Genomic DNA, 24,892 nt, shown 5'->3' with positions numbered 1-24,892 from the left:
CTTGCTCTGGAGTGTGTTACTGAATATGTTAAAGCTATAATGAAATGCTTCTTCTAATCTTGTAGTCATTAAAAAAAAATTTTTTTAAGTGCGAGTTAACCATTTCTAATGAGAGTCTTGCTCTACTTGGTTAGCAGTTTCTTACGACACTGTCATTTCAGGACTGTGATAGGAAATGAGTAAATCTAACCCTGCTAGTCTGAAGAGTCTCCCTCCATCTGGTTGCAGCATATTATGGTTGAGTTTTAGAACTGTGGTAAAGAGGAAAACTCCCTTCTAACCTATCAACACTGTGACTCCTAAGCCATGCCCCTGCCCCACTTTTGGCTCCATACCTGAGCTAGTCGGCCCCTGCAAGGATCTTTGGCTTTTCCATTTTACCTCCTGGCCCCAATAAAGACTAAAATCTCCTGGCCTTGTTATTACCATCTGGATCAATGTATGCCCCCTGAGTTTGGTCTGTCACCAATCCCAACACCCAAACCAATTTGGGGTCACTGTGGGATTGATCCTACTTTCTGCACAACAACTACTACATAATCTGTATTTCTAATTTTTTCATCTTTTTTGACACAGGGTCTCATGCAACTCAAACCAGCCTCAAACTCATTGTGTAATTGTGGAGGACCTTAAAATCCCGATTGTCTCTCCTCCAACTCCTGAGTGCTGGGATTATAGGTATGGGCCACAATACCTGGCTACATTTGTTTTAATTGAAGCCAAAAGTATAACAAAATGATAACCTTTTGGAAAGAATTGTTCTGCTTATTGATGAGGGTAGAGATGAAGTCATTTACCAAGAAGACCCCCTCCCACCCCAGATAAGAGTGACTTGGTTGTTTCTTCTTAGTTTGGGGGATACTGCTTCAGGAGGTCCCCCAAGGATCCCAACTAGTAGGTGGACTCAACTAGTGTCTCTAGTGCCTTCAAGGCTTAGGCCTAACACCAACTGCCTGGTTATCTCTCCCCATTGGAAAGGAAGTACAATTTTCTTTTAATATAGTGAGGGAGATCAAGATTACTTCTGTTCACCTTCTGTTGCAAGAATTCAAGTCACAGAGTCATACCTAGGCAGCTGATAAACAAAGTCTCTGAAGAGAGGAAAAAATGAATTGTGGAAAACAACTACAGTCTATAAGTATTCTCTTCCCATCACTGATCTCCCTGTTCTTAATGAGACAGAAGAAAAATAGTAGAGATTTATAAGATTTGCCATACAAATGACTAATAATTTATTCTACTTCCTTATAGAAGAAAGAAAACAAAACAAAACAGAAAAACCAACTGGACATGGTGACACAGGTCTTTAATACTAGTCCTCATAAAATTCTCCTGAGACTCTGGTTACTACTTCAAGAGGGTTGTTATTTAAAAAAAAAAGCAAACCGGGGGCTGGAGAGATGGCTCAACGGTTAAGAACACTGACTGTTCTTGCAGAAGACCTGGGTTCAAATCCCAGCACCCACATGGCAGCCAACAACTGTCCATAACTCCAGTTCCGGGGGCTCCAACAGCCTCTTCTGTCCTCTGCAGGCATTGCACAACATGGGTGCATTACTTACCTGTAGGCATAACACTCATACACATAAAACAAAAATAATAAAATATTAAAAAAGCAAACCTGGCTTCTGGAAAGATAACTCAGTGGTTAAGAGCACTGACTATTCTTGCAGAGGACTGGGGTTCAGTTCCCAACACTCACATAGCAGCTAACAATCATCCTTAACTCCAGTTCCGGGAAATCCTATGCCCTCTTCTGACCTCCACAGGCATTGTACAACATGGGTGCACTTTACATACATGCAGGCGATACACTCATACACATAAAAATAAAATATTAAAAAAAAACCTGGCTCCTCCTCCTCATCCCATTCCCCAGGGGTGCTCTCTCACCATGTGATTCCCTCCCTCTCACCGTCATGCCATCTGCCAAGGTGCAATGCAGCCAGGAAGTCCTCAGAGATGAAGCCATGCTGCTCCAATACCTGAGCTGAGTAACCCTTTTTTTCTTCTTTATAAAACATCTAGCCACGAGCTGGGGAGTTAGCTCAGTTACTAAAATGCCTGATACACAAGTATGAGGACCTGAGTTTGGATCCACAGTGCTGGGGGAGAGGGGAGACAGGTGGATCTTTGAAACTCGTTGGCTGGCCAGGCTAACTAACTGATGACTCCAGGTTCAATGAGAGAGACTGTTTGAAAAAATAAAAGTGAAGAGTGATCTTGGAAAATCACCCTGTATTAACCTCTGGCTTCCACCTACATATACACACACTTACACATGCACCTGCACACACATATGAACAAGTACATACATGGTCACACACACACACACACAAAAGAACATAACTACAGGCACTTTGTTTGAGTAATGGAAAACAGACTAACCTATATCTAATTGGACTTAAAAGACTAATACTTATATTGACAAAAAGACCCCATCAAGAAGACATCAAGTTGGTTTGCTTTAGGACATGGAGTAGAGGTGGGGTGGAAAAGAAAGGGATGGATCAAGATAGGCATTGAGATGACAAACTTTCTTAAAGATTAGAGAATGAGAGAGAACATAAGTTGCTTGTTTTTCTGAGTCTGTGTTAATTCACTCAGTAAAACAAACAATACATTCTCTCTCATTTGTGGATCTCAGTTCCAAATCCTTATATGTGAGTATATATCCTGATATAACCACAGGAGCCAGGAAAATGGAAAGGAACCATGGAAGTGAAGAAAAGGGAAGAACCCAAGAGAAGGAGATAGTAGGAAACATATTACCAAGGGTAAAATGGGGAGAATGGGATATTTATCTGGGAAGGGAGGAAGGAGGGTTACATAAGAAATCGTGGAGGTAAAGAGGAAGAAGGAGATCAAATGAGGTGGAAGATCAAATGAGGGGTGATAATAAGAGACAGGTGTTATCAGGGAGAAATGGGGAAAATGGAGGTACTTTAACTGGGGAGGGAGAAGGGAGGGTTAGACAGGGAGAGAAGAAATGCTCCAATGTGAAAATCCAGAGGGAAACGTATTAGTTCAAGTCTGATGAAAAATGCAAACAATATATGTACATGAGTTCATATGTATAGCCTTCAGCTACATAACAAGAAACACAGTGTCAGACAGGAGAAACCTCCTTTTGAGTTGTTGGTAAGGGGAGTCCTTATATTTACAGACAAGCATACCTCTCACCACTCATCAAAGAAGCTTCTTTTTGCAACAGATGGAAACTTACAGAGTTCCACAACTGTCCAAACACAGAGAGTAAGTGTCAGTGAGATGACCACCTTAAGTGACACATCTACAATGGAACCTCCTGCCCTTCCACTTTTACGTAGGTTCCAGGGATCAAACTCAGGCCATCAAACCTCTATCACTGAGCCATCTTGCCAGTGCCTCTTCGAGTTTTTATGCTTAAATTTTCCATAATAGTTTCGTTGGTTGATTTGTGTGTTTTTAAGAATGAGCTAAGCACACTTATGTCAGCCTTAATCTTGTCTACAAGGAAACTAAATCTGGGAAACTTCTCTAGTTACTCAAACCTAACTTAATAAAAGGCAGTTTTCTCCAATTTTACTTGTAAAGCTTTTGAGTTTCTTTAATGGAAACATTTTTTTCCACAAATTACTTGCATTTTAATCAAGAAAATGAAATTATGAACTTAAACAATATGTAAATTTGCTTAGCAGTATGACCTAAAGTGGTGAACTTATTAATTTAGATTTTTATCTGAACCCTTTGCTTTAGGCTTTAGAAATACTGTTCCTTGAAATATAGTGAAGTCCAGAGCTGACTCACAAGTGATATTGCTATGGTGTGTTTGTCTTTTTACTACTTTGAATATATTTTGTTTTTTCTGGCTTTGATAAGGTTTAACTTTCTGTTACTCATTTACACGTGTGTGTAAGTGCTCATATGTGGATGTGTATGCATGTGGAGGCCAGAGTTCATGGTTTGGCATCTTCCTCAATTACTTTCCACCTTATTTTTTGAGACAGGGTCTCTCACTGATCCTGGACTCACCAAATAGGCAAGGGTGGCTGGTCAGCAAAGTTTTCTCTCTGCTTCCCCAGTGCTGGGATTATAGACCTGGGATGCTATATTCTGCTTTTTACGTGGCTGCTAGGGATAGAACTCGGGTCCTCAAGCTTGCACAACAAGCACTTTATCAAGTGAGCTATTTCCATAGTTTGCAAAGGGTTAACTTTCAAAATAGTATTTCACCTTTTGAAAATGAAATAGAAATGTATTGTTAAAAAATATTGAGCAGGGGCTGGAGGGATACCTCAGTGGTTAGGAGCACTGGCTGCTCTTGCAGAGTACCCGGGTTTGGTTCCCAGCACCCACATGGTGTCTAAAAATGGTAACTCCAGTTCTAGGGAATCTGATGCCCTCTTCTGTCCTCCCCTGGAATTGCATGATGCATGGGGTTACACTTAGATGCATGCAGGCAATACACTCATACACATAAAAATAATTTTAAAAATCAAGCAGACAAAAAAAATCAAGCAGAAAAAGTAGTTTTAGTCTAAACTAGAGTTTCTCACCCCACTTTTAGCCTCTAGAAGACATTTGTGATGTCTAGAGACACTGTTGATGTTAGAGATAGGACATGTTACTGGGATCTAGTGAGCAGTGGTCAGGGGTGCTGCAGCTAAGCATGCTACTGCATGTTAAGAAACCCCCTCCCCCAAGAAACAACATGGGCCACAAAGTCAGTACGGTAGAGGCTATGAACCCCTGCACAAACATGAGAGGACGCTTGGGAATATTTACCAGCTGCAGCTCCAGGGAACAGGCCATGGCACAGATGCGTGCACGAGTGTCCCAGACTTGATGAAGAAGTTCCCGGGAAGGCACAAGGACACAGTTACTCTAAATGCGTATGAAATAGATCAATCCGAGCATTTTGTCACCAGGATTCATGATGTCCACGCTGGGATTTTTCCACTTTCTTGCTCTTAATCTTTGGCAACTAATACACATATTGTTGAAATGCTTACTAGCCCGATTTATTCAATTACACAGTGGTGCAGTACTGGGCTTCAGAGAGTTCTCATGATTTATGGACTCGGTAGAATGGAAGCCCTGAGATGCAAGGGAAAGGGCCAGCTCTTGGGGATTTCAGATACTGAGTCACCCGAGATGCCCCCACCCCAAGAGCAGTCCTACAATCAAGAAAGATTGGGCAGCAAGAGAGCCACAGACCAATTGAGCAGGACCCTCCCACTCCCTGCCTGCCTCCCTCACCTGACTCTCAGGATCTTTTCACAGACTCTTCCAATGAGCTATGCATAACTGTAATCACCACTGGATTCTCCAGTGGGACCCTCTGCAAGTTTTCTTCTAGAATAAGAGAAAACAGAGTCATTTACAGTGAGAACTGAAGGAATGTCCAAAGACAAATGACTTCTGCCTTCTAATTTAACCAGTAAAAAAAATGTCTCATCAGATATTTTCACTGTTAGCAGTAGCCTTCCCATAGACGTGCTGTCCTTTATTCTTTCTCAGTGGCTCTCAAATCTGGGTACACCTTAGACTTCATTAGGAAGCTTTAAAAAAAAATTCAACAGCTAGGCCTCATTCCAGACAAATAGAATTAGTATCTTGGAGAATTGTGGTTGATGGGAAAACTGGGGATGGCACTTCCAAACAGCTATTAGCTACTGGGGTAGCACACTTGTAACCCCAGGACTTGGGAGTCTGAGGCAGGAACATCCCGAGTTTCAGGTCAGCTTGCGACACATAGGGAGACCCTGCCTCAAACTTATTAACAGCACCTGTAGCTTTGGAAACTATGTGTACTGAAAATATCTTGACATATTTGGAGAGGAGTAAGGAATAAAATTCATCTAAGTATCCATTGCTAAAAGACTGTCATCTTAAGGATGTATTTAGAAATGTTGGCAGAGAAATCTATTGTATAGCATAGTGACTACAGTTAGTATCCCATACTTGAAAAATCACTAAGAGTAGATGTTAAGTGTCCTTAGAACAAGGAATAGGTATATGAAGTGGTACCCATGCTAACTAGCTCAGGGTGGCCATTTGACAATGCATATTTCAAGACATCATACTGTATATCATAAACACATATCTTTTATTTTCCAATTAAAACTTTTAAAATACTGGAAGATGGACAGTTCTCTGATGCAAAAGGAAGGATAAAAAATGAATTAGAGGGCTGGAAGTTTGACTCAGTGGTTAAGAGCTTTTGCAGAGGATCCAGATTCGGTTCCCAGCACTCACATGGCAGTTAACTGACCCTAACTCCAGTTCTAGGGAACCTGGTGGCCTCTTCTGGTCTCTGTGGGCCTTGCATGCATGTGGTGCACTTAGGTACATGAAAAACACTCATATACAATTTTTTAAAAATTAATGAATTTGGGGTGAGATCACCGAATTAATCAAAAGTCAGTTCTAAGGGTATAATCTGAAATAAGTAGTAATATGAAAGCAGGAAGATCACTAAGGTTGTCAGTGAGCTTTGTGCTATCCTTGCTGAAGACCAATTATGTCCTGAACTTAAAGTTTAAAACCATCTCCGCCTTTATCCCTTGAAGCTAGGACAGAGTGGCATGAGGTTTCTGATATAAGAACCAGAGAGGAAAAAGGAAGGATTGTGTGTGGGGTTTGTGCCTGGGTTGACTGCCTTTGCATGACTTTAATAAGAATCACACTGAAATACTGACAAGAAAGACAGGCTTCAGTCATGGGGGAGGAAGTAGCCCTGGCATAAATTCTTTCTTTGGTAAACAACAACAACAACAATAACAACAACAAATGTAATGCAAATTTAAACAGGCAGAAAAGTCTGTATTCTACTTTGCTCATTCCGAAGATAAAAGTATCTGGCAAAACGTGACTTAAGGGAGGAAGGATTATTTGGACTCACAGTTTGAAGGGGCACCACTAGTTCATCGTGGTGGGAAGAGTGTGGTGGCGGAGGCGGCAAGAGCCTGAAGCTCCTATCATATTGCAGTCAAAGTGAGGAAAACAGAAAGAGAACAGGAAGTGTGACCAGGCTATCAAGTCTCAAGCCCCACCCCAGGGACCGACTTCCATCAACAGGATTCCATCTCCTAAAGGTTTCACAACCTTCCCAGTGTCACCAGCTGAAAGTTGATGGTGGAAGAGAAAAATGAAAGCTCCTACTTGAGTTTGGTCACTAGCTGTTGGCATAAGATCTGTTTCTACCTTTTGATCAATGGCATTCAATCATAATATTTTCACAGTGTAGACTGCAGACTTGGTTTTCATTTGGAAATCCCTGTCTTGCCTTATCTTATAATTTTGGATCTAGAATGTCCCAATCACAGTGGTAGGCCATCCCAGAAGCTGAAACCTCAGCCCTGCAGCTGTCATGGCACAGCCCTAGCATGCTCTGCATACATGTCTGAGGGCTTGTGAGATGACTCAGCCTTTAAAGGCATTTGTCATACAAGCCTGATGACCTGAGCTTGATCCCCAGAACCCATGTAAAATTGGAAGGAGACCTGTACCCCCAAACACACACACACACACACACGCGCGCACACACATACATACACACACACAGTGGCTAGGCAGGTAAAGGTGCTTTACTGCCAAGCATGATCGTCTGAGTTTGATTCCTGGAACCTACATGGTACAAGGAGAGAACTGATTCTGGCAGATTTCCTACACACACACACACACACACACGCGCACACACACACACACACATACACACACACACACACACAATTTTGGTTTTTGAGACAGGGTCTCAAAGGCGTGTGCCATCATGTCCATCTAATAACTTCTTAAAAATAAGAACCTCTCATAAGCATGGTTACAAGGTTGATAATTTAAATCATATATTTGAAAGTTGATTTTGGTTGCAATTTACAAAATATTCTCCAAGTAAAATGCTACCCTAACATAATAAAAATAATAACCAAAGGGAGAGACAGCAAATGTGAATGCTCCGGGGCCTTAGATGGTGGTGAGCAGTTGGCATGGTTGTTCAGTTACCATGTAAACTCTATCTATTTCAGTTCTCTAAACTGGACACCTGAAAACCTGCCTGCCCCTTTAAACTATTCTGGTCTACGTAAAAGCAGAATTGTATAAGGAATAGTTGTATTTTTTAACTTTGGTAGAAATGGATGATTGACCCAATTAAATCTTCACCACTCATGAAAAATAATGCCTGGAAGGTTATATGAAAATAACTTTAACCACATTGTTGAAGTGCCTGTTTCCATGCCACAATTCCCCTTGTTGGAGTTTTTTTTTTTTTTTTTTTTTTTTCTTTTTTTAACAAACTTGCTGAGGAATGCTTCTTGAGTGCAAAGTAAATACAAAATAGTACTTCTCTAACCAGCTATGGTGATTAGTATAGGCAAATCCCATACAGTTAGGCTACATAGCATGTTAGCTAGAGGGGTGAAATCATACAAAACCCATGATTGTAAGCCCTAGCTGGGCAAATAACCACGAAACAGATAAGTGATGTCTTTCTTTTTTGGAAACTTGTAGGTGAGCATGGGCTAATGTTTAGTCAGTTAATCTTAAGGTTTCATATGTTGTTTATTTATGATGCAAAATTGGTTTACAATACTTGGTGGGTTTTTCAAGGCCAGACCACATTGATACCACCCCACAGTTAGCACCGAGCCCTGTGCTGCACCCCCATAATGCACACTCCATTAGTACTTGGTGGACAGAAGCAGGGAAGACCTACCAGTTCATTCCTGCTAACAATCACTTTTGGGTGTCATAACTTCCTTTCACACTCCAAAACTTTTCTAATGTACATGCGTACATACATGGTGTATTTCTGTAGTACATTGACATTCACACAAACATCACTTTTATGGGTGTAAAATAAAAATGTGCAGGGTTAGGGTTATTTCACCAAAGTTGGGATCTCTACCTATTTTGGGATGAGGCAGAAATTTGCTCATAATAAAAACTGTTGACAACCATGACAAAAATAAGGATATAATATTAAAATAAATCAAAGGATATACAATACTGTCATTCTGATACAGAATTTTTTACATAGCAATATTGATACTGGTACAAATGGCAGAATATCAGGCAATTCATTACAATACACCTTTGGGTTACAAATGAAAGTTTAAATTATAACAATACCGATTTTTACATGGTAACTCATGTCATGCCAAGTTAAAATCACTTCCTCTTCAAGTTCTCTAGAATATCTCCAATTAGGAGACTTTAAAAGAACAAAACAAAAATAGCTTCATTTAAAAAAAAAGAAAAAAATAAATATTCCATTGGAAAAAAATTCTATTTAAACAAAACCCCAAACCTAGAAATATGGACCAGATTCCTTTAGATTTCCATTAATTTTGTCTTCACACTAGTCAAACAAGACTGAAGGTTACTGGGCTAAACCTGTGCAGGAACATTCCAGAAGCACTCCCAGCCTCCACTCCAAAAGAGCAGTCTGGAGCATCTAGTTCAAGCACACCTTGTCACCCAGTGAATATCTCAAGCTGGCAGCCCTTGCCTCACCAGTGATGTCACCAGCAAGCTAAGGGGTTCAGGAGCCCCACTTTAAAATGCTAAAGTAGCAGAGAGGTGGGAGAATCCAGTGAAGGCCGAAGTAGTCTTTGAAGAGTAAGGGTGTGTGTCTGTGTGGTGGGGCAGGATGGGTGGAGGAAAGACAAGAAAAAAAAAAATAGTTTCTGTAACAAAATATCCATTCATTTTCTCATTTTTATGAAAATGGTTGCTATTGGCATAAAAAAAAAAACCAAGCCCAAACAAACGGAAATGAGAGGCCATCCCATAATGCTTTGCCGTTTGTGTGTCTATCCAAAAATCAAAACACTCCTTCAAAGTAGAAAAAAAATCACTTCAAAATCAAATATAGAAAAGTTACATGGAAAGTTGAGGCAGCGAGAGCATTTCTTTCTTTCTGGCATATTCTTTGACACAATCACAAGTGAGACCTGACGAGTACGGTGGTTCACATTTCGAGTTCCGACTTCGAGGTGATTACTTTCTGGCTAAACAAATAAACCGGTTAAAAGAAGTCCGTAAACAGTCCAAGCCTGGTAGGCAGGGGCAAGTGTGGTGCATCCTCCTCCCCGAAAATGGAACCTAAAAGAGAAAAGAAAACTGAGTCAGTTAAGTTTTATCTACTCATTTACTTAGTATGTGATGTGGTGTGTGTGTGTGTGTGTGTGTGTGTGTGTGTGTGTGCTGCATGCACATGCGTATGTCGGTGGGTATGCCCCATGCACATGCATACAGAGACCAGAGCAGGACATAGGCATCTTCTACCATTTTTCACCTTATTGCCATGAGATAAGGTCTCTCGGTGAACTAGAAGCTTGCCATTTTGGGTTTTGGAGGCTGGCCATTAAGCTCTTGGGATTTGCCTGTTTTGGGCCCCCAAATGCTGGGGTCAAGGGCATGTGGACCTATGCTCTGCTTTTAACATGAGTGAAAGGGATTCACACTCAGATCCTCTTGCTTGTTAAGTACTCTTATCCAGTGAGTCATCTCCCCATCACTCAGAAAAAACAAATCAAGCCATTCTGGAGCTATCTGACCTGCAGCCAGTGTTTACTGAGTGCTTAAGAGGCAATGTGCAGGGCTGGAGAGATGGCTCAGCTGTTAAGAGCACTGGCTGTTTTTCCAGAGGACACCCGTTCGAATCCCAGCACCCACATGGCAGCTAACAATGTCCATAACTCTAGTTCCAGGGGATCGAATGCCCTCTTCTGTCCTCCACAGGCACTGCACAACATGGATGCACTTACGCATATGCAGGTATAACACTCATACACATAAAAAAAAGAACTAAAATTTAAAAATAAGCAATGCACACAGTCCTTTATATATTGTCTTTCTCATCTTTGTGATCAGTATGTGAATAGGATGAATACTTACACGTTTTCCAGATGAGAGGTGGAATCACAGATCACAACTGTCCAAGATCACATATCTAGAACTCAAGGCTGCCAAGTCTTTTTGCCTTCTCTGATCTCATTTTTGATGGTGGTGGTGGTGGTGGTGGTGGTGTGTGTATGTATGATATTGAATACGTGTTGTGTTGTATGTGTATGTGCATGTGTATAGATGTGCATGCACATATGTGCAGGTACATGTGGAGGCCCAAGGTAGATGTTGACTATCTTCCTCAAACTCTTTTGCACCTTATTTTTTGAGACAGAGACTCTTACTAGACCTGGTGCTCACCAGTTCAGCTATATCCCCCAATGCTGGGATTACACACATTTTCTCCTGTACCTTGCCTTTTCTTTATATGGTTTCTGAGCAATCCATGTCTTTATGCTTGTGTGGCAAGCACTTTACCAATGAGCCATCCATCTAGCCTCTCTCATTTGGTTTCTTTTTACAGTGTCCTGCTATGTATTCTATCAAAAGAAAGGCTCATCTCCTAGGCATGAGCACATGTATACAATGAACAAATATAAAATCCACGGCCAGTCAAGAATAGGTAAGTTCACACATTCACACAATGGCTGTCAGCGTTGAACATTGGGAATATTTTTAGAGGGGAAAAGGCTAGGTCAACTTGAAGAAATGGAACAAACCAGAAAGTGACACAGCCTGACTCCCCCAAGGCCTGCCCATTCCCAGAGCCACTTTACAGTTTCTCCCCACGTCAGCAGTGAAGATGGGTTGAGGGAAGATCGACTGACAGCTAGCTCTCAAAATATGTATGCTTTCTAGAGTTCTAGAACAAAGGGAGCCAGAAAAACCATTTCCCTTCCCCTAGATACCAGGCCTTCTTGTGTGTTCTATGGATAAAGCTTAGTATCTTCGCTAGGTGTGCTGGCTCAGGCCTATAATCCCAACACTCAGGAAGTTGGAAAAGGAGAATCAAGAATTTGAGGGCAGCCTGATGTGAGAGAGAGAGAGAGAGAGAGAGAGAGAGAGAGAGACAGAGAGACAGAGAGAGAGACAGAGACAGAGAGACAGAGACAGAGAGAGACAGAGAGTCACAGAGACACAGGGACATAGAGACAGACAGACAGGGAAAGTTTAACCCTAGGCCTACATGCCAGAGAAAGCACAGCTCCTGTTTCCAGCTTCAAATACTTCATTGGATATCATTCTGTACATTTCTAGTCTCTTCTACCAAAAGAGGCCGCCCCACACCAATTATCTGTCTTTTGGAGAAAATCTGAAATGCATCTTCCAGATGCCTTCAAAATGGATTTCACTGGTACATGAAAAAGGCTGTCTTCAGACAGTGGCGGAACCATTGCAACACTATTTGGGGGTCACACTGCGGGAACAGACTCAATTCTCTGGTACCAGGTAAAAGCTAGGAGTTCTCGGTGTGTCTTTCAGCTGTGCTGTACTCGTTTCCTTACCTCCTTTTTCCTTTTTCTTCTCTTTGCCTTTCTTCTTTCCTGCCTTCCATTTGCAACATGGCTCTGGAAGGGTCAGGGAGATGATTGAGATCAATAAATACAAAGGGAAGAAAGGGAACTCACAGGAGGGCAGTGTTTGTTATGTGCTCAGCAGGCAGAGCAGGGCACATCCCAGCTACCCCAATGCCTTTGCCTTTTCCATGAGTGGTGACTTCCAAGGGGCTAACCATGATATCTACATATAGCCATGTTGCCAGTCAGTCAGTGCAGAAAGTGTGCTCAAGATGCTTCTGACACTGTGTGAGTCAAGAGAGCTGGGCTGACATAGGGGGAAGGACAACTACCCAGAACACATCAGGTAGATAGGTTCAACTGGGCCGGCATAGACAACAATAGGTGGACAGTGTGAGAAGTAACCACCAGTGACATTGATAATGTCCCTGAGACTTCGCTAGTCTCCTTTGAAGCAAGCCTGAAAGTCTAGTGTGGTTCAGTGGTTTGGTGCTGGATAGCTTCAGTTGTTAGCTTGACACACCTGGGAAGAAGGAACCTGAAATTGGGAATTTTTTCTACGGGATTGGCCTGTGGGCATGTCTGTGAGGCATTTTCTTGATAGTTGAGTGATGTGGGAGGGTTCAGCCCACTGTAGGTAGTGCCACCCCTGGGCACTTGGTCCTGGGGTTGTATAAGAAAGTAGGCTGAATATGGGCCAGGGGAGCAAGCCAGTAGGCAGCATTCCTCAGTGGTCCATGCTCCCAGAATCCTGCCTCCAGGTTCCTGTCCTGAATTTCTGCCCTGGTGTCCCTCAAGAATGAACTTGCGGGACATGTAAGCCAAAGAAGTTATTTTCTCTCCGGCTTGTTTTTGGTCAGAGTGTTTTATCACAGCAATAGAAAGCAGACTAGAACAGGTCTGTCCACAGGAGACATGGGGACATATAGTGAGTAAAGGCCAGAAATGCCACTAAATTCTTAAACGTCCAGGATAGCCCTTCTCAGCAAAAAGTAAGCTGGCCCAATATGTGTGAAGTGCTAAGACTTCAAACAACCAACAGTTGACAGCAATATCTAAGGAAACTGTACTTGCCTCAAGCAAGCGTAAGAAAATCATCATGTCAAAGGGTTATGCTATAACAGGATCCAGCAAGTAGGCTTCAAGTCATGTTTATCAAGCGCTACCTACATACCCCCAGGCCCTATTTTAGGTACTAAGGATACAACAAACTAGAGGAAATGAAAGACCTGTGGTATGAACATCAATCCAAACCTGCCTCTATGACCTTCAGGGTCCCTGCCTTTTCTGATCTAAATCAAGATCCAGTCTGTAGCTCCCCCTCCTTGTAGCCTTTCCTAGCAGCTCAAGTTCATGGCATTCCCTTCCTCCCTTTCCATCTTGAAGTCTGTAGTAACCAAGAGCACAAGTTCTGACATCATCTATTGAGTAAGCACTTGCTGACTTCTGGATGGGCCCATTCGCTTCTAGGTCTACCAGCAGCAGGAAATAAAGCCACAGGTCAATTAAGCGTCAAAAATGTTTACAGCTGATGCACACTTCAACCACTCAATTCAAACCTGGTGACTTGCTTTAGAACTAGTAGAATACCCACTCCAGTTTCTAATGGCCTGGAATTCCAAATAGCAAATTTTAAATTCACCAACATCAAGGTCTTTCAAGAGGATACAGTAGTCTTAATCACTTGTAGCACTTTTAAAGAGAAAACAGGACCTTTAAAAGAAAAATGTGAAGGTAGGCCTGGAACAGGACTATAATCCTAGATACTCAGGAAACTGAGTCAGGAGGATGGTGAGTTTGATGCCATCCTGGGAAACTTAGGGGGACCCTGGCTCAAAATATGAAGTGGGGCTGAGGATATAGCCCAATGGTAGAGCACTTACTGAAGGGATGAGTCCCTGTCTCCAATCACCAGCACCATAAAATAAGCAAGCAAACAAACAAACAAAAAATCAGTGAGAGCAAGAAAAAAAGAAAGAAAAGAAAGGAGGAAGGAAGGAAGGAAGGAAGGAAGGAAGGAAGGAAGGAAGGAAGGAAGGAAGGGAAGGAAAGAAGGAAGACCTAAGGTGACTATGCAGTCTTTCTACTACATCAGTGCCAATGTTCTGTTGTGGAATTGTCTTAAGGTTCTGGATGATGCCACCATCTGGAGAAACTGAGCATAGGGTAAAGGTGGAGAACCATGTTAGACTGCAATGTATTTCTGTCTAGTGACTCTGCTGACTTGAACCTGTAACAACGGCTCTTATGTTAGCCCGATAGAACACTACAATGGAGGCTCATGATATTCATGTAGAAATCAGCATGCTACACTTTCTTCTTTACTAAAAATTTAAGTCACATTTGTTTAATTTTAATCTTACTAAAATGTATAAAATTTAAAAAACACTCTTAAAGTCTTAGTCAAATGATTTCAAGACAGGAACCACTAATAACTTTATAACTTCAATTTTTTTTCAATACAACTCAGGATTGTTATTGAAATTTTTTTACTTCAGAAAACAACAATGTACAGTCCAGGTTTTAAAGTAAAGTTAAAAAGAATATTGGGAGCTGGAGAGATGGCTCAGCAGTTAAAAGCACTGGCTGCTCTTGTAGAGGACCTGGATTTGAGTCCCAGCACCCACATGGAGTGAACAACCATCCATAACTCCAGTTCTAGGGGAATCTGACACCCTCTTTCTGACCTGCATAGGCACTGCATGACAGGGGTATACTTACATATTTGTAGGCAATATACTCACACAGATGAAATAAAAATAAAAAAAGAATATTGTAGCTGGGTGTGGTGTGGTGATGCACACCTGTAATTATAATTTCAATATTCAGAAAGTGGACAATTATGAGTTCTACATTATGAGAGGCTGTTAAAAAGAGAGAGGAATTATGAGAGGATTATGTTTTATGTATATATAAGGGGGGTGCTGAAGAGAATGCTCAGTCAGTGAGGTGCTTGCTGTGAAAGTGTAAAGACTGGACTTCTGATCCCCAGCACCCACATAAAATTCAGGAATAACACACATCTGTAATCTCAGCACTGAGAAGTTGGAGATGGTTGGAGCAGTGGAGCTCACTGGCTATCCAGTCTTGAGTTCCAAATCCATGAGTTCCATGTTCACCAAAAGACCCTGTCTCAAAAAATGAGATCCCCATATCGACCTTTGGGTGTTGAGGACTGAACCCAGTTCCTCTGCAAGAGCAGCCAGTGCTCTTAATGGCTGAGCCATTTCTCCAGCCCCCAAACTATTCACTTTGTACATAATAGTCTACCACTGATTGTAAAGTCTGCTAGCCAATGGAAGTATCTGAGACAGAGCAGTGCGCTGACCTCAGACCTACCTATTCCCATCTACTGGTCCCAGTTTCACTCCTCAAATACTGTCCCTTTACTCAACACACAGGTTTTGGGTGGCTACTGACTATGCCAAACTGAAATGGAAGAATTTTCTGTAGAGTATTGATGTTTTTACCATCTACTAAGAAAGCATCAATGAACCCCACAGTTGAACCAAATACTAAACTGTAATGTTCACAAAACATATTTATAAAACCCTTTCCTTGACTTGCCTTGAAGAAACTATAGCTGAGAAAAATCCGGAAGAACTAGATTTTTCTAGAATATGTTCATGCAAGAGTAACAACTCCAGTATTTGCCCTAAAATAATTCACCAAAATGACCTTTGAAAATGTATTTTCAGGACAGGAAAAAATGTTATAATATTTAGTTCTAGAAATACATTTCACATGGATATCAAAATGGGGGGAAGTTAAAATTATACAAAACTTTGTCATTGAGTATTTCTATCAGTTTATCATTTCATTTCATCATGAAAACCATAATCAGTTATTTAAATACTTCATTATTAAACTTGTGATTAAACAAACTACAAGGATATAACTAGGGTTATACGAGAAAATGAACTTCCCTGACCTTCAAAACTGGCATCACAAGAAGGTGTATTTGAAGTTATTGAGCAATGGAGAAATAAAATTCACTTGTTTTTTAAATATCAAAAACAGCAAGGTGGGCTAGATAGATGGCTCAGGAGTTAAGAGCACTGGCTTGTCCTCTAGAGAATTCAGATTAGGTTCCCAGCACCCACGTGATGCTAAAACCCATCCTTAATTCCTGTTCCGGGGATCCAACGCCCTCTTCTGGTCTCTATTGGCATTGTACAACATGGGTGCACAAATTTACATGCAGGCAAAACACTCATACACATAAAATAAAAATCTTTTAAAAAATAGAAAGAGGCAGAGACTGAGGAGATGGCTGAGACTATAAAGTGCTTGCCAAGCTAGCGTGGGGTCCTGAGTACTCAGGTAAAAAAGCCAGGTACCAAGTGAGGAAGATACCCAACATCAACCTCTGGTGTCTACATGCATGTATACACAGAAGCATATGCATGTACACATCACATGCAAACATACACACGTTATAGTTAGCACCTGTCCCACTGAGCATCTTGTCTCTGTGATTGGTTTTCAACTGGACTGATCACATTAATGCAACTGCTTTCACTGGGGCAGAGGAGCACGGCAATCAAGACTTGCCAAGCAAGGTAGTGTCTCAAAGACATGAGCATAGCTGTGTATTCTCATATGCTACCTCAGTAACCTCAACTAACTTGATCTTGTATGCAGAGTGTGATAAAAAATAATCCTATAGCCAGGTGTAATGGCCCTCACCTTTAATCCTAGCACTCAGGAGGCAGAGATAGGTGGATCTTTGAGATCGAGGCCAGCCTGGTCTACATAATAAGTTCCAGGCCAGCTGGGCCTACAGGGAGACCCTGTCTAAAAAAAGCAAAAATAATAATAACAACCGATATTACAGGCATATTAGGTAAGAGTGACATCAACACAACATTTAGTATAGACCACGTGGCTCATCCTCACACCTAGCACAGGACAATCGTTATTGATAACACATGAAAGCTATTTTTCATTCGCTATCTTAGCAAACACTAGACTCCAGTGTCCAAGACATGAGAAGTTATATTGACACTCTATAAAAAAATAAGTGATTCTCAAAGCAGAATGTCACAGTAAATTAGTGAAGGAAATGTCTTCAGTACACAAAAGATGACTCATTTGCAGTAAGGAGAAACTGGGTTCTGCAACAAAGCCAGCTGGGGCAGCCTCACCTGCCCCTGGAGAGTTTGGTATTGAGACAGGTAACTATAAAATGCTATCTGCTTAAAATGTCCAGGAATAAAAGGTGTGTGTCATGTTTAAAAATGACAGTGCAGTCTTTCATGGTAAACCACTGGGAAGAATGGCTTAAATGTAACAGGAAGCATTTCACAAAGCGACCACAGCAAAGCTGCCCAGAAACACAGCCTTCAGACAGGCCCCTCATCAACCGGAATCTGGTTTCCCTTCACTGAGCTGAAACTCACCAATGAGCTACCCAAGTTTACTTCCTTATGTTAACTCTGAAAAGTCAAAATATAAGGTAGGAACTGTTGAAGTCCAGGAAAGACAGTTCGTTCTAAGAGAGCTTTAAACCCTAAGACATGTGAAACAAGGCAGAGGACGAACTTTGTTTGATTTGAAAATATGCAACCTGTTTTCAAAAGAAGAGTAGCGGATGTCCAGAGAGAGCACTGTAGAGAAGCTGAGTCCTGCCTCTAACAAGGGACCTGCCCTGGTGGCTTGGCTCACTGCTTCTGAACCCAATTTCTTTAATAGGAACAGTGGGATGGTAGGAAGGACTGGCCACCTGCCAGTCTCCCTGACTTGGCTGAGAGTGCATTGTGTTCAGAAGTGTTCACCATGAAAGGCAAGGACACCATGATTATGCACACTTCTCTGGTCACCTTCCATCTCCCCTACCTACTTTCTGATATATGCAAACCCCTCTGTCCTACAACCCCAAAGAGTACAGCCTCCGCAGCCCTGTCTGACCCAGTCCTGCTGGCCTGTGGTCTTATTGTTCACTAGAAAACTAAATGTCTCAAATCTCTAATGTTATGAAAGATGTATCTCACAGGTACAGGAGTAAAATATAAAATTAGCTCAGCATTAGGCTGCATACAGTAAGTTCAGCACATGGTCGGTAGCAAGAGAAGAACCAGGAGTTTAAGGCCTGCCTAGACTATATGAGATACTGTCCCCCCAAAAGAAAAAAGAAAACCATGCAACCTTTAGGATACAAGAGTAACTGATGACTTTCTGAAAACAAAAAACAACAAAAACAAGCCACAAAACTTACTGACTTCTACCCTGTCAGCTGATCTAGTATTGCATCTTTTTAAGAGCTACTTTGATTTTATGAAACAAGTCACAGAATAATATCTACTTTGTCCCAAATAACACTAAGTAAATTCCCACAGTTGGAAGTATTTTAATTAACTATTTTTAATATCAGGAGGGCAGAGGTATAGAAATGATCTCTGGACGGGAAGTCGGGGGAGAAACGGGTGATTGCCCTTTGTTCTCTAATGTCAGGTACACATACGAAGTGCACTACCCCAGCTTTCCACCACACAGGCCTTGTATGGAGTTTAACAGAACCACAGGAGTCCCCGTGTAGACACTAACTTTCCGAGTCAGTGGGTGGCAAGTGTCTCCCACTTGGCCCATAGGTGTGCAGATCCGTATGCTCTTAACCCAGATACTGACAGCACAGCACATGCCTCCTCCACACTGTGAGTCCTTGTCACAAGCCTGGAATGAAATAAAAGATAAATACAGTTAATGGGAAAGACTTGAGCCAGGGAAATATAAAATTATTAGTGAAAATGCTCTTTAACTATCTCAGTCAGAGATAACCCAGTCTGTAAAGTACTTGCCGTGCAAACGTGAGGATATGAGTTCAATCCCCAGAGTGCATGTAAAAAGTTGGGTCTGGCGGCATAAACTTGTAATCTCAGTGTGGGAGAGGTGGAGGCAGGCAGATCCTGGGAGTGCATGACCAACTGAATTCAAAAGTTTCAGGCCAAGAGAAACTCTGTCTCAAAAAATAAGGTTGAGCCAGGTGTGGTGGCACATGCCTTTAATCTCATCACAGAGTCTGGGGCAGGCAGATTTCTGTGAGTTTGAGGCCAGCCTGGTCTACATAGCAAGTTCTAGACTAGTTAGTGCTACATAGTGAGACTCTGTTTCCAGTAGTAGTACAGTAGTAGTAGTAGTAGTAGTAGTAGTAGTAGTAGTAGTAGTAATAGTAGTAACAGTAACATGGGCAGCACTTGAAGACAGCATCTGTAGTTGACCTCTGGTTTCCACACATGCACACAAATATGTATGTATACGTCCCCACATGTGCACATATATACACACAAAAATAGTCCAATGCAACAGTTTTAATAAAATAGAGCTATAAGCTTCATTTGCTTGCACACATCTACCATAAACTTTGATCAGAATTTTTCATGGACTTAAGAGTGCCTGCATGATAAAAACCCAAGATTAAGTGGGAAAAATAAAACACCCCAGCTCTCTTTTCTAGTGCTTCATGGCTGAATTGCCTGAACTTGAAGAATAAGCCTGTATTAGTCCTGCACTATACATGGCCATTAGGAACTACATAAATCAAATCACATGATTTTATGACTATTAACTGTCAAATATTCCCAGTCTAATTTTTAAAAAGAGATTTAAATGGCCTCTAAATCTGGCATGAAGTGCTCTAGACCTATAAAGGCACTGATGTAAATTTTAGAAGCACTCATTTTCCCTTTCAAATATTTGCATTCTGGTTCACGAGACTTGATGCTTCCTGCATCACTACCTTGATTTTTCACCATTTCCGCTTTCAAAATAAGAACCCTCAGAGGATGGGAATGGGCAGACCAAGACCTTTGCCTTATGCCGCTCTCCTTTCACATGAGTGACTTGCAAAAAGGAAATGACTGGTTTAGGATGAGCAGATGTATACATTAGAAATGCTGTTGAAGTAGCCTGTAAGATCCAGTAGGGGAAGACATGCCTGTGACAGATGCAATTAGCAGCAGTAATTACTCCAGCTACACATTCCCCACACCAAAACTGTAAATATATAAAACCAAAGAAGCAGCTATGGAGGAATTTCTATGCAACCATAAATAATGATTCATAAATAATAAAATTTATTTGTGTGAAAATGTATCTTAGGAACTCTTCTTTCCTAGAACCAACAAATAAAACGGGGACCCTTTGTTTGAACAATGTGCAATAACTACATATGTAAGTCCTAAAAAGTTTACAATGAAGGCATCCATAAATTTAAATGTATACTCAGTGGAACAACTAAAATAGTCCTTCAAAGAGTTTAGGCTTAGGGACAGCCACAAGTTCTTGAGATAAATACACAGGCACATTCTCAGTATTGTTTTTTCATGAAAGTGACCGGGTTAACTATTTTGTTTTAGTTTATTGACTTTCTTCATAAGAAGTTTCTCTCATCTATTCAAAACAAGTAGTAGGTAAAACCCACAATTTTTACTTTGGGCGGTTTATATTTTATTATAGGATGATGTTTAAACATTTCCACCTTCTAATTTTTATCTGGACACCAGAAATCATGAATATGTGACCATCATGGTCCATGAATGATATGTTCATTCAACAATCTTTTGCAATATGTTTTTACAAATATTTTTTGAGCATATCAATTTCAAAAATGATATAGGTATGCATATACATATATAGTGCTTAAACTGAGTGCTTCAGTCAGTCCTTTCTTTTAACATATGTACAAGACTTCAAGTTCTGAAGCTCTACCAACTCTTTTTCTAAGACAATAAAAAATCCAGCCAAAATATTTTAAAATTCAATCAATCACTTAGATGTTTAACATCCCATGAACAATATATCCAGATAAGTCACTGAGTTGTTCATTTGAATCCAGATGGTTTCTGTCAGGGAGACATAACTACAGTTTATTGCCATGTTGCTTTGGAAAATTTTTTCAAATACTTTTTCTAATATCGAATTAACAACAAAAGCAAAAATAGCAAACACAACTGTATAATAAGCCCCACCTAAGCCTTTCCAGCATATAAACATGAAATGTGATAAAATTTCATTTTGCAACAGAAAGCTTCAGTTGTTGGAAATTTACAAAGAATTGCATAAGTTTATATCGTTTTAATTAGACAGCTGTTTCCTAGTACCCTTCATTCCTCTTAACCCACTGAAGATCTATTCAAACAGTGTTGTCCTGTGAATGGAACAAAAAGATACTTACATTGCAAAGGAATCTTGGGCTCCGAGGATTAGGAAACACTTAAAATGAGCCAGCAGGGGAAGGTGGAAAAAAGCCCACCCAATCATGTTTCATTCTTATGTGTTAGAAAGACCTTGTAGAAACTTTTGTTCAAGCGCACCGACTGGCTATGGATGAAGCTACGCAAATGAATTTTAAAATCTCTAGTCTAATAAATACCACAAGGCACAAAATCAAATATCTACGTGACATAACTGAATGTTGTCATAGCCCCAGAACATTCAAAATGTCAACACTGTACTAAGGACCACCGAGACCATCAATCTATATTCAACATAATGAGTTTCCTTCACGTTGAACATTACTTCATTACCTGTGTGTCTCCATTTCAAATACACATCTATATGATCTGCACTTAGATATCTGAAGTGATTTAAATAAATTTAATGAAGGAAACTATGTGAGCTACTAAACAAACAAACAAACAAAAAGAGTGAACAGCAAATAGCAAAAGTCCTGCATGGCTGTTCAACTAGACTTCAAAATTTGGAGCTCGTTCTTCAGATACACAAAAGGAAAACTGTTGGGAGTTCGGGGGAGCTGAAGGAGAGGCTACTTGCAAACTTGATGCAGAGGCTTTCTGTGAGTTTCAACAATGTCTACTGCACAGCCTGCTCCATCACTAAGCTCTGGGGTGTTTTATCAAGCTTTCATACAAACTTGAAAATCTGTGTAAGAACTTCAAGATGAAGAAGGGGGTGGGGAGAAGAGAATAAAATAAAATAAATAAAAAGCAGCCACTCCAGAACCCAGTAAGAAGAGCCTAGAGTATATTTTCAAAGCTCACATGTATCCTGACTCAAGTTATTTCAAAAGGTTTCTGCGGAGGACCTAAGGAAGCCCTGGGATTCGGGGTGTCTTGCTCTTTTGCAATTTACTAAGAGGTAGTCAGATGGGCGGGGGCCCTCCAGCCCCTTGAAAAGAACTTCTGCACAGGGAAAGAAACTTCTTTGAGTTAAATGCAACACCAGACCAGCCCGGAGGAGTGAGACTACGGGAGGGAGAAGCCGGGAAGGTGATGGCTGACACTGTTTAATTCCAGGGTGCGCCTAGCTGTCCTGGGCTTTGGGAGTGGGACACTTTCCCAAGTCACCGAAAGGGAGATTGAGACGGTTGTCGCTTGGGGGGTGCCCTCCAGGTGCTTTGGCACCCCTGGTGTCGGGGTCCCAGAAGATCCCAGAGCGACAGGTGCGCGGGCTGCTTACCCCGGTGATGACCGCAGCTTCCACGGTGGGCGGCGTGAGCAGCGGCGGCAGCAGCAGCAGCAGTAGCCCGGCACCGAGCGGGCCCCTCATGGCGCCCCGAGGACGCGGTGGCGGTTGGGGAGCACGATCGCTGACGGTTGGGGACTCAGCCAGGCTTCTCCGAGGAGCCGCGAGCCTGGCAACCGTTATAAAGGCGAGCCCCGGGTGACTCATGACCGGCTGCACGCGGGGGGCACGGCATAGCGCGGGCACACCCCGCACCCCACGCGCACACGTGCACGTGCCCTGCGCCCCACACGCACACGCGCGACGGCCCTGGCCAGCATTCCCATCGCATTTGTGGTCTCAGAAGCCCTCCTTGGCTGTCCTGGTTTCCAGAGCTCCACGTGCTCAGCCCCCAAACTCGAGAACACACATCATTTGCTGTACAGATGTTTAGGGGGTATCCGTGGCGTGCCCGGAGCCGCGGACATAACTGCCCCACATTTGTACATTTATTCAGCATGTCTAGAGCGAGCGCTCAGTGCATGCCAGGTCCTGCCACGGCTCTGTCCTCATGGTGGAACAACTTAGAAAAGACAATCAATAAACGGGAAGCCTGCGAAGCAGGGTGGGAGAACAAAGGGAGTGCCACGCACACCCTAATCCCTTATCCCTGGCGACGTGGAAATGCTCTGCCGGCCCTCCAACTGCCCGGGCCTCATTTACTTCTTTCGTTTGAAATGCCTTCCCCCTGATGCCCACATCTGTTCCCAACCCTCTCCTCCCAGATTTCCCTCACGCGCGTTCCCTCCCCTCTTCAGCATCCAGCCAGCATCAGGCAGAACAGTTCAGGGTCCTGCCAAGTGGGAAATGAGAACTCGGCTCTGCGTGCCAGCCTGAGGCCCCTTAGCCATAGAAAGGCGACTCTCTCCCCACTACTTCTCTATTCAGCCTCAGATGCTGTGATTCCTGGGTTTGTGACAGCCAGTATTATGTAGCCCCTAAATTCTAGGTCCTCCATGAGACAAAGAACAACTTTGCTACCTCCCTCTGACCCTAGCATGGCTCCAAGATCTCAGTCCACCCGTTTCTACAAAGACCATCAAACTGACTTGTTCTGAAGTTTGGAGGCACCTACCTTGCTTCCAGAACACTCAGGACCTCAGACTTTGCCCTGTCCCTTAAGCACTGTAGACCATTGAAAGGCAGATGGTTTTTTTTTTTTTTTTCAGCCTATTATAATAAATACAGTAAGGAGAGTTGGGACAGTTTCTTTCAGACTGCGGGCCTCCCCCATGCCAAAGCATTCAGACGAAATGGGGGGGGGGGTAAGAGCAGAGGGCCAGGCAATTATCTGAATGTTAAACAGCTGGGTATTTCGAACCCTGAATCTTTGGCTGGTTTTAAAAGCCTTTTTGTACACATGTTTTCAAGTTTGAGAAGCATCCTGAGACAGAAAACATAAACAGGACCAAATTCATTTTTAACTTTGAAAAAAAACTGTTAAAATTGGATTCACAGTAAAATAAGTGGAAACAGTAGCAAGTGACAGACTGGTGGAAAGTTCCCTTTTCCAGTCTGTGTGCCAGCCCAGGCATGGGAGAAAAGTAAAAACTGCAGGGGAAAAGTAAAAACCAGTCAATGTGGACTTTAACATTCCTACCACTTTTTTTTCCCTTAAAGAGTCTATTTCATATTTCTTACTACTGAATGCCAATGGGTATTCCCTTGCTTCTCCAAGCATAGAAAACAGACCAGGTCTATGCAGGAAAAGCGAGCCTTCTACGTGGCTGCCTTTTTACAAGGCTGTTTGCAAAACAATCCTGAGTGTTTTGATACAAAGTTGGTAACACTTAAAAATAGGATTGGTTTGAGGTTTTCTCTTTTTCTTTCTTTTCTTTTCTTTTTTTTCCCTCTGTGCTGAGGTTGGAGCCAAAGGCCTGGCACACACTAGGCAAATGCGCGGCCACTGAACTGTACCCTCGGCTTCTTCCGACACTTTCAATGATTTTAATGCTTTAGAGGAAAAATGTTCTCAAGTATGACTTGTTTGAATTCATGGAATCAAGTCTGACTTCAATTCTTATAAATGGAAAGATGAAAGATGGAATTTGAATTGGCCCATAAAATAAATGTAGGAAGCT

At 41.9% G+C, this 24,892-nt stretch overlaps 1 protein-coding gene across 1 annotated transcript; it reads right to left on the bottom strand.

Annotated features, from left to right (window-relative positions):
- Positions 1-9,890: 9,890 nt before the first annotated feature.
- Positions 9,891-22,895, bottom strand: Prok2 (prokineticin 2). The gene is made up of 3 exons (XM_029562806.1): positions 22,767-22,895; positions 18,897-19,022; positions 9,891-10,089 (listed from the first exon to the last, which is right to left on the bottom strand). The coding sequence occupies exons 1-3, from the start codon at positions 22,854-22,856 to the stop codon at positions 9,985-9,987; spliced, it is 321 nt and encodes a 106-aa protein (XP_029418666.1). The 5' UTR covers positions 22,857-22,895; the 3' UTR covers positions 9,891-9,984.
- Between the last annotated feature and the right edge of the window lie 1,997 nt (positions 22,896-24,892).

This window comes from Nannospalax galili, unplaced genomic scaffold (genome assembly GCF_000622305.1).
Source record: "Nannospalax galili isolate Female #2095 unplaced genomic scaffold, S.galili_v1.0 scaffold114, whole genome shotgun sequence".
Classification (NCBI taxonomy): Eukaryota; Metazoa; Chordata; class Mammalia; order Rodentia; family Spalacidae; genus Nannospalax; species Nannospalax galili.
Note: the sequence above shows the minus strand (reverse complement) of the source record. Positions and strands in the feature narration are given on the sequence as shown.

What these genes read in the sequence shown, in the direction of transcription:
- Prok2 (XM_029562806.1), bottom strand. Translation starts at nt 22,856, where the DNA reads ATGAGGGGCCCGCTCGGTGCCGGGCTACTGCTGCTGCTGCTGCCGCCG. An exon ending in AAGCTGCGGTCATCACCGGG is followed by an intron (nt 19,023 to 22,766) that starts GTAAGCAGCCCG and finishes ATTTCATTCCAG; the next exon opens with GCTTGTGACAAGGACTCACA. An exon ending in GCCACCCACTGACTCGGAAA is followed by an intron (nt 10,090 to 18,896) that starts GTTAGTGTCTAC and finishes TTTCTCTTTTAG; the next exon opens with GTTCCATTTTCGGGGAGGAG.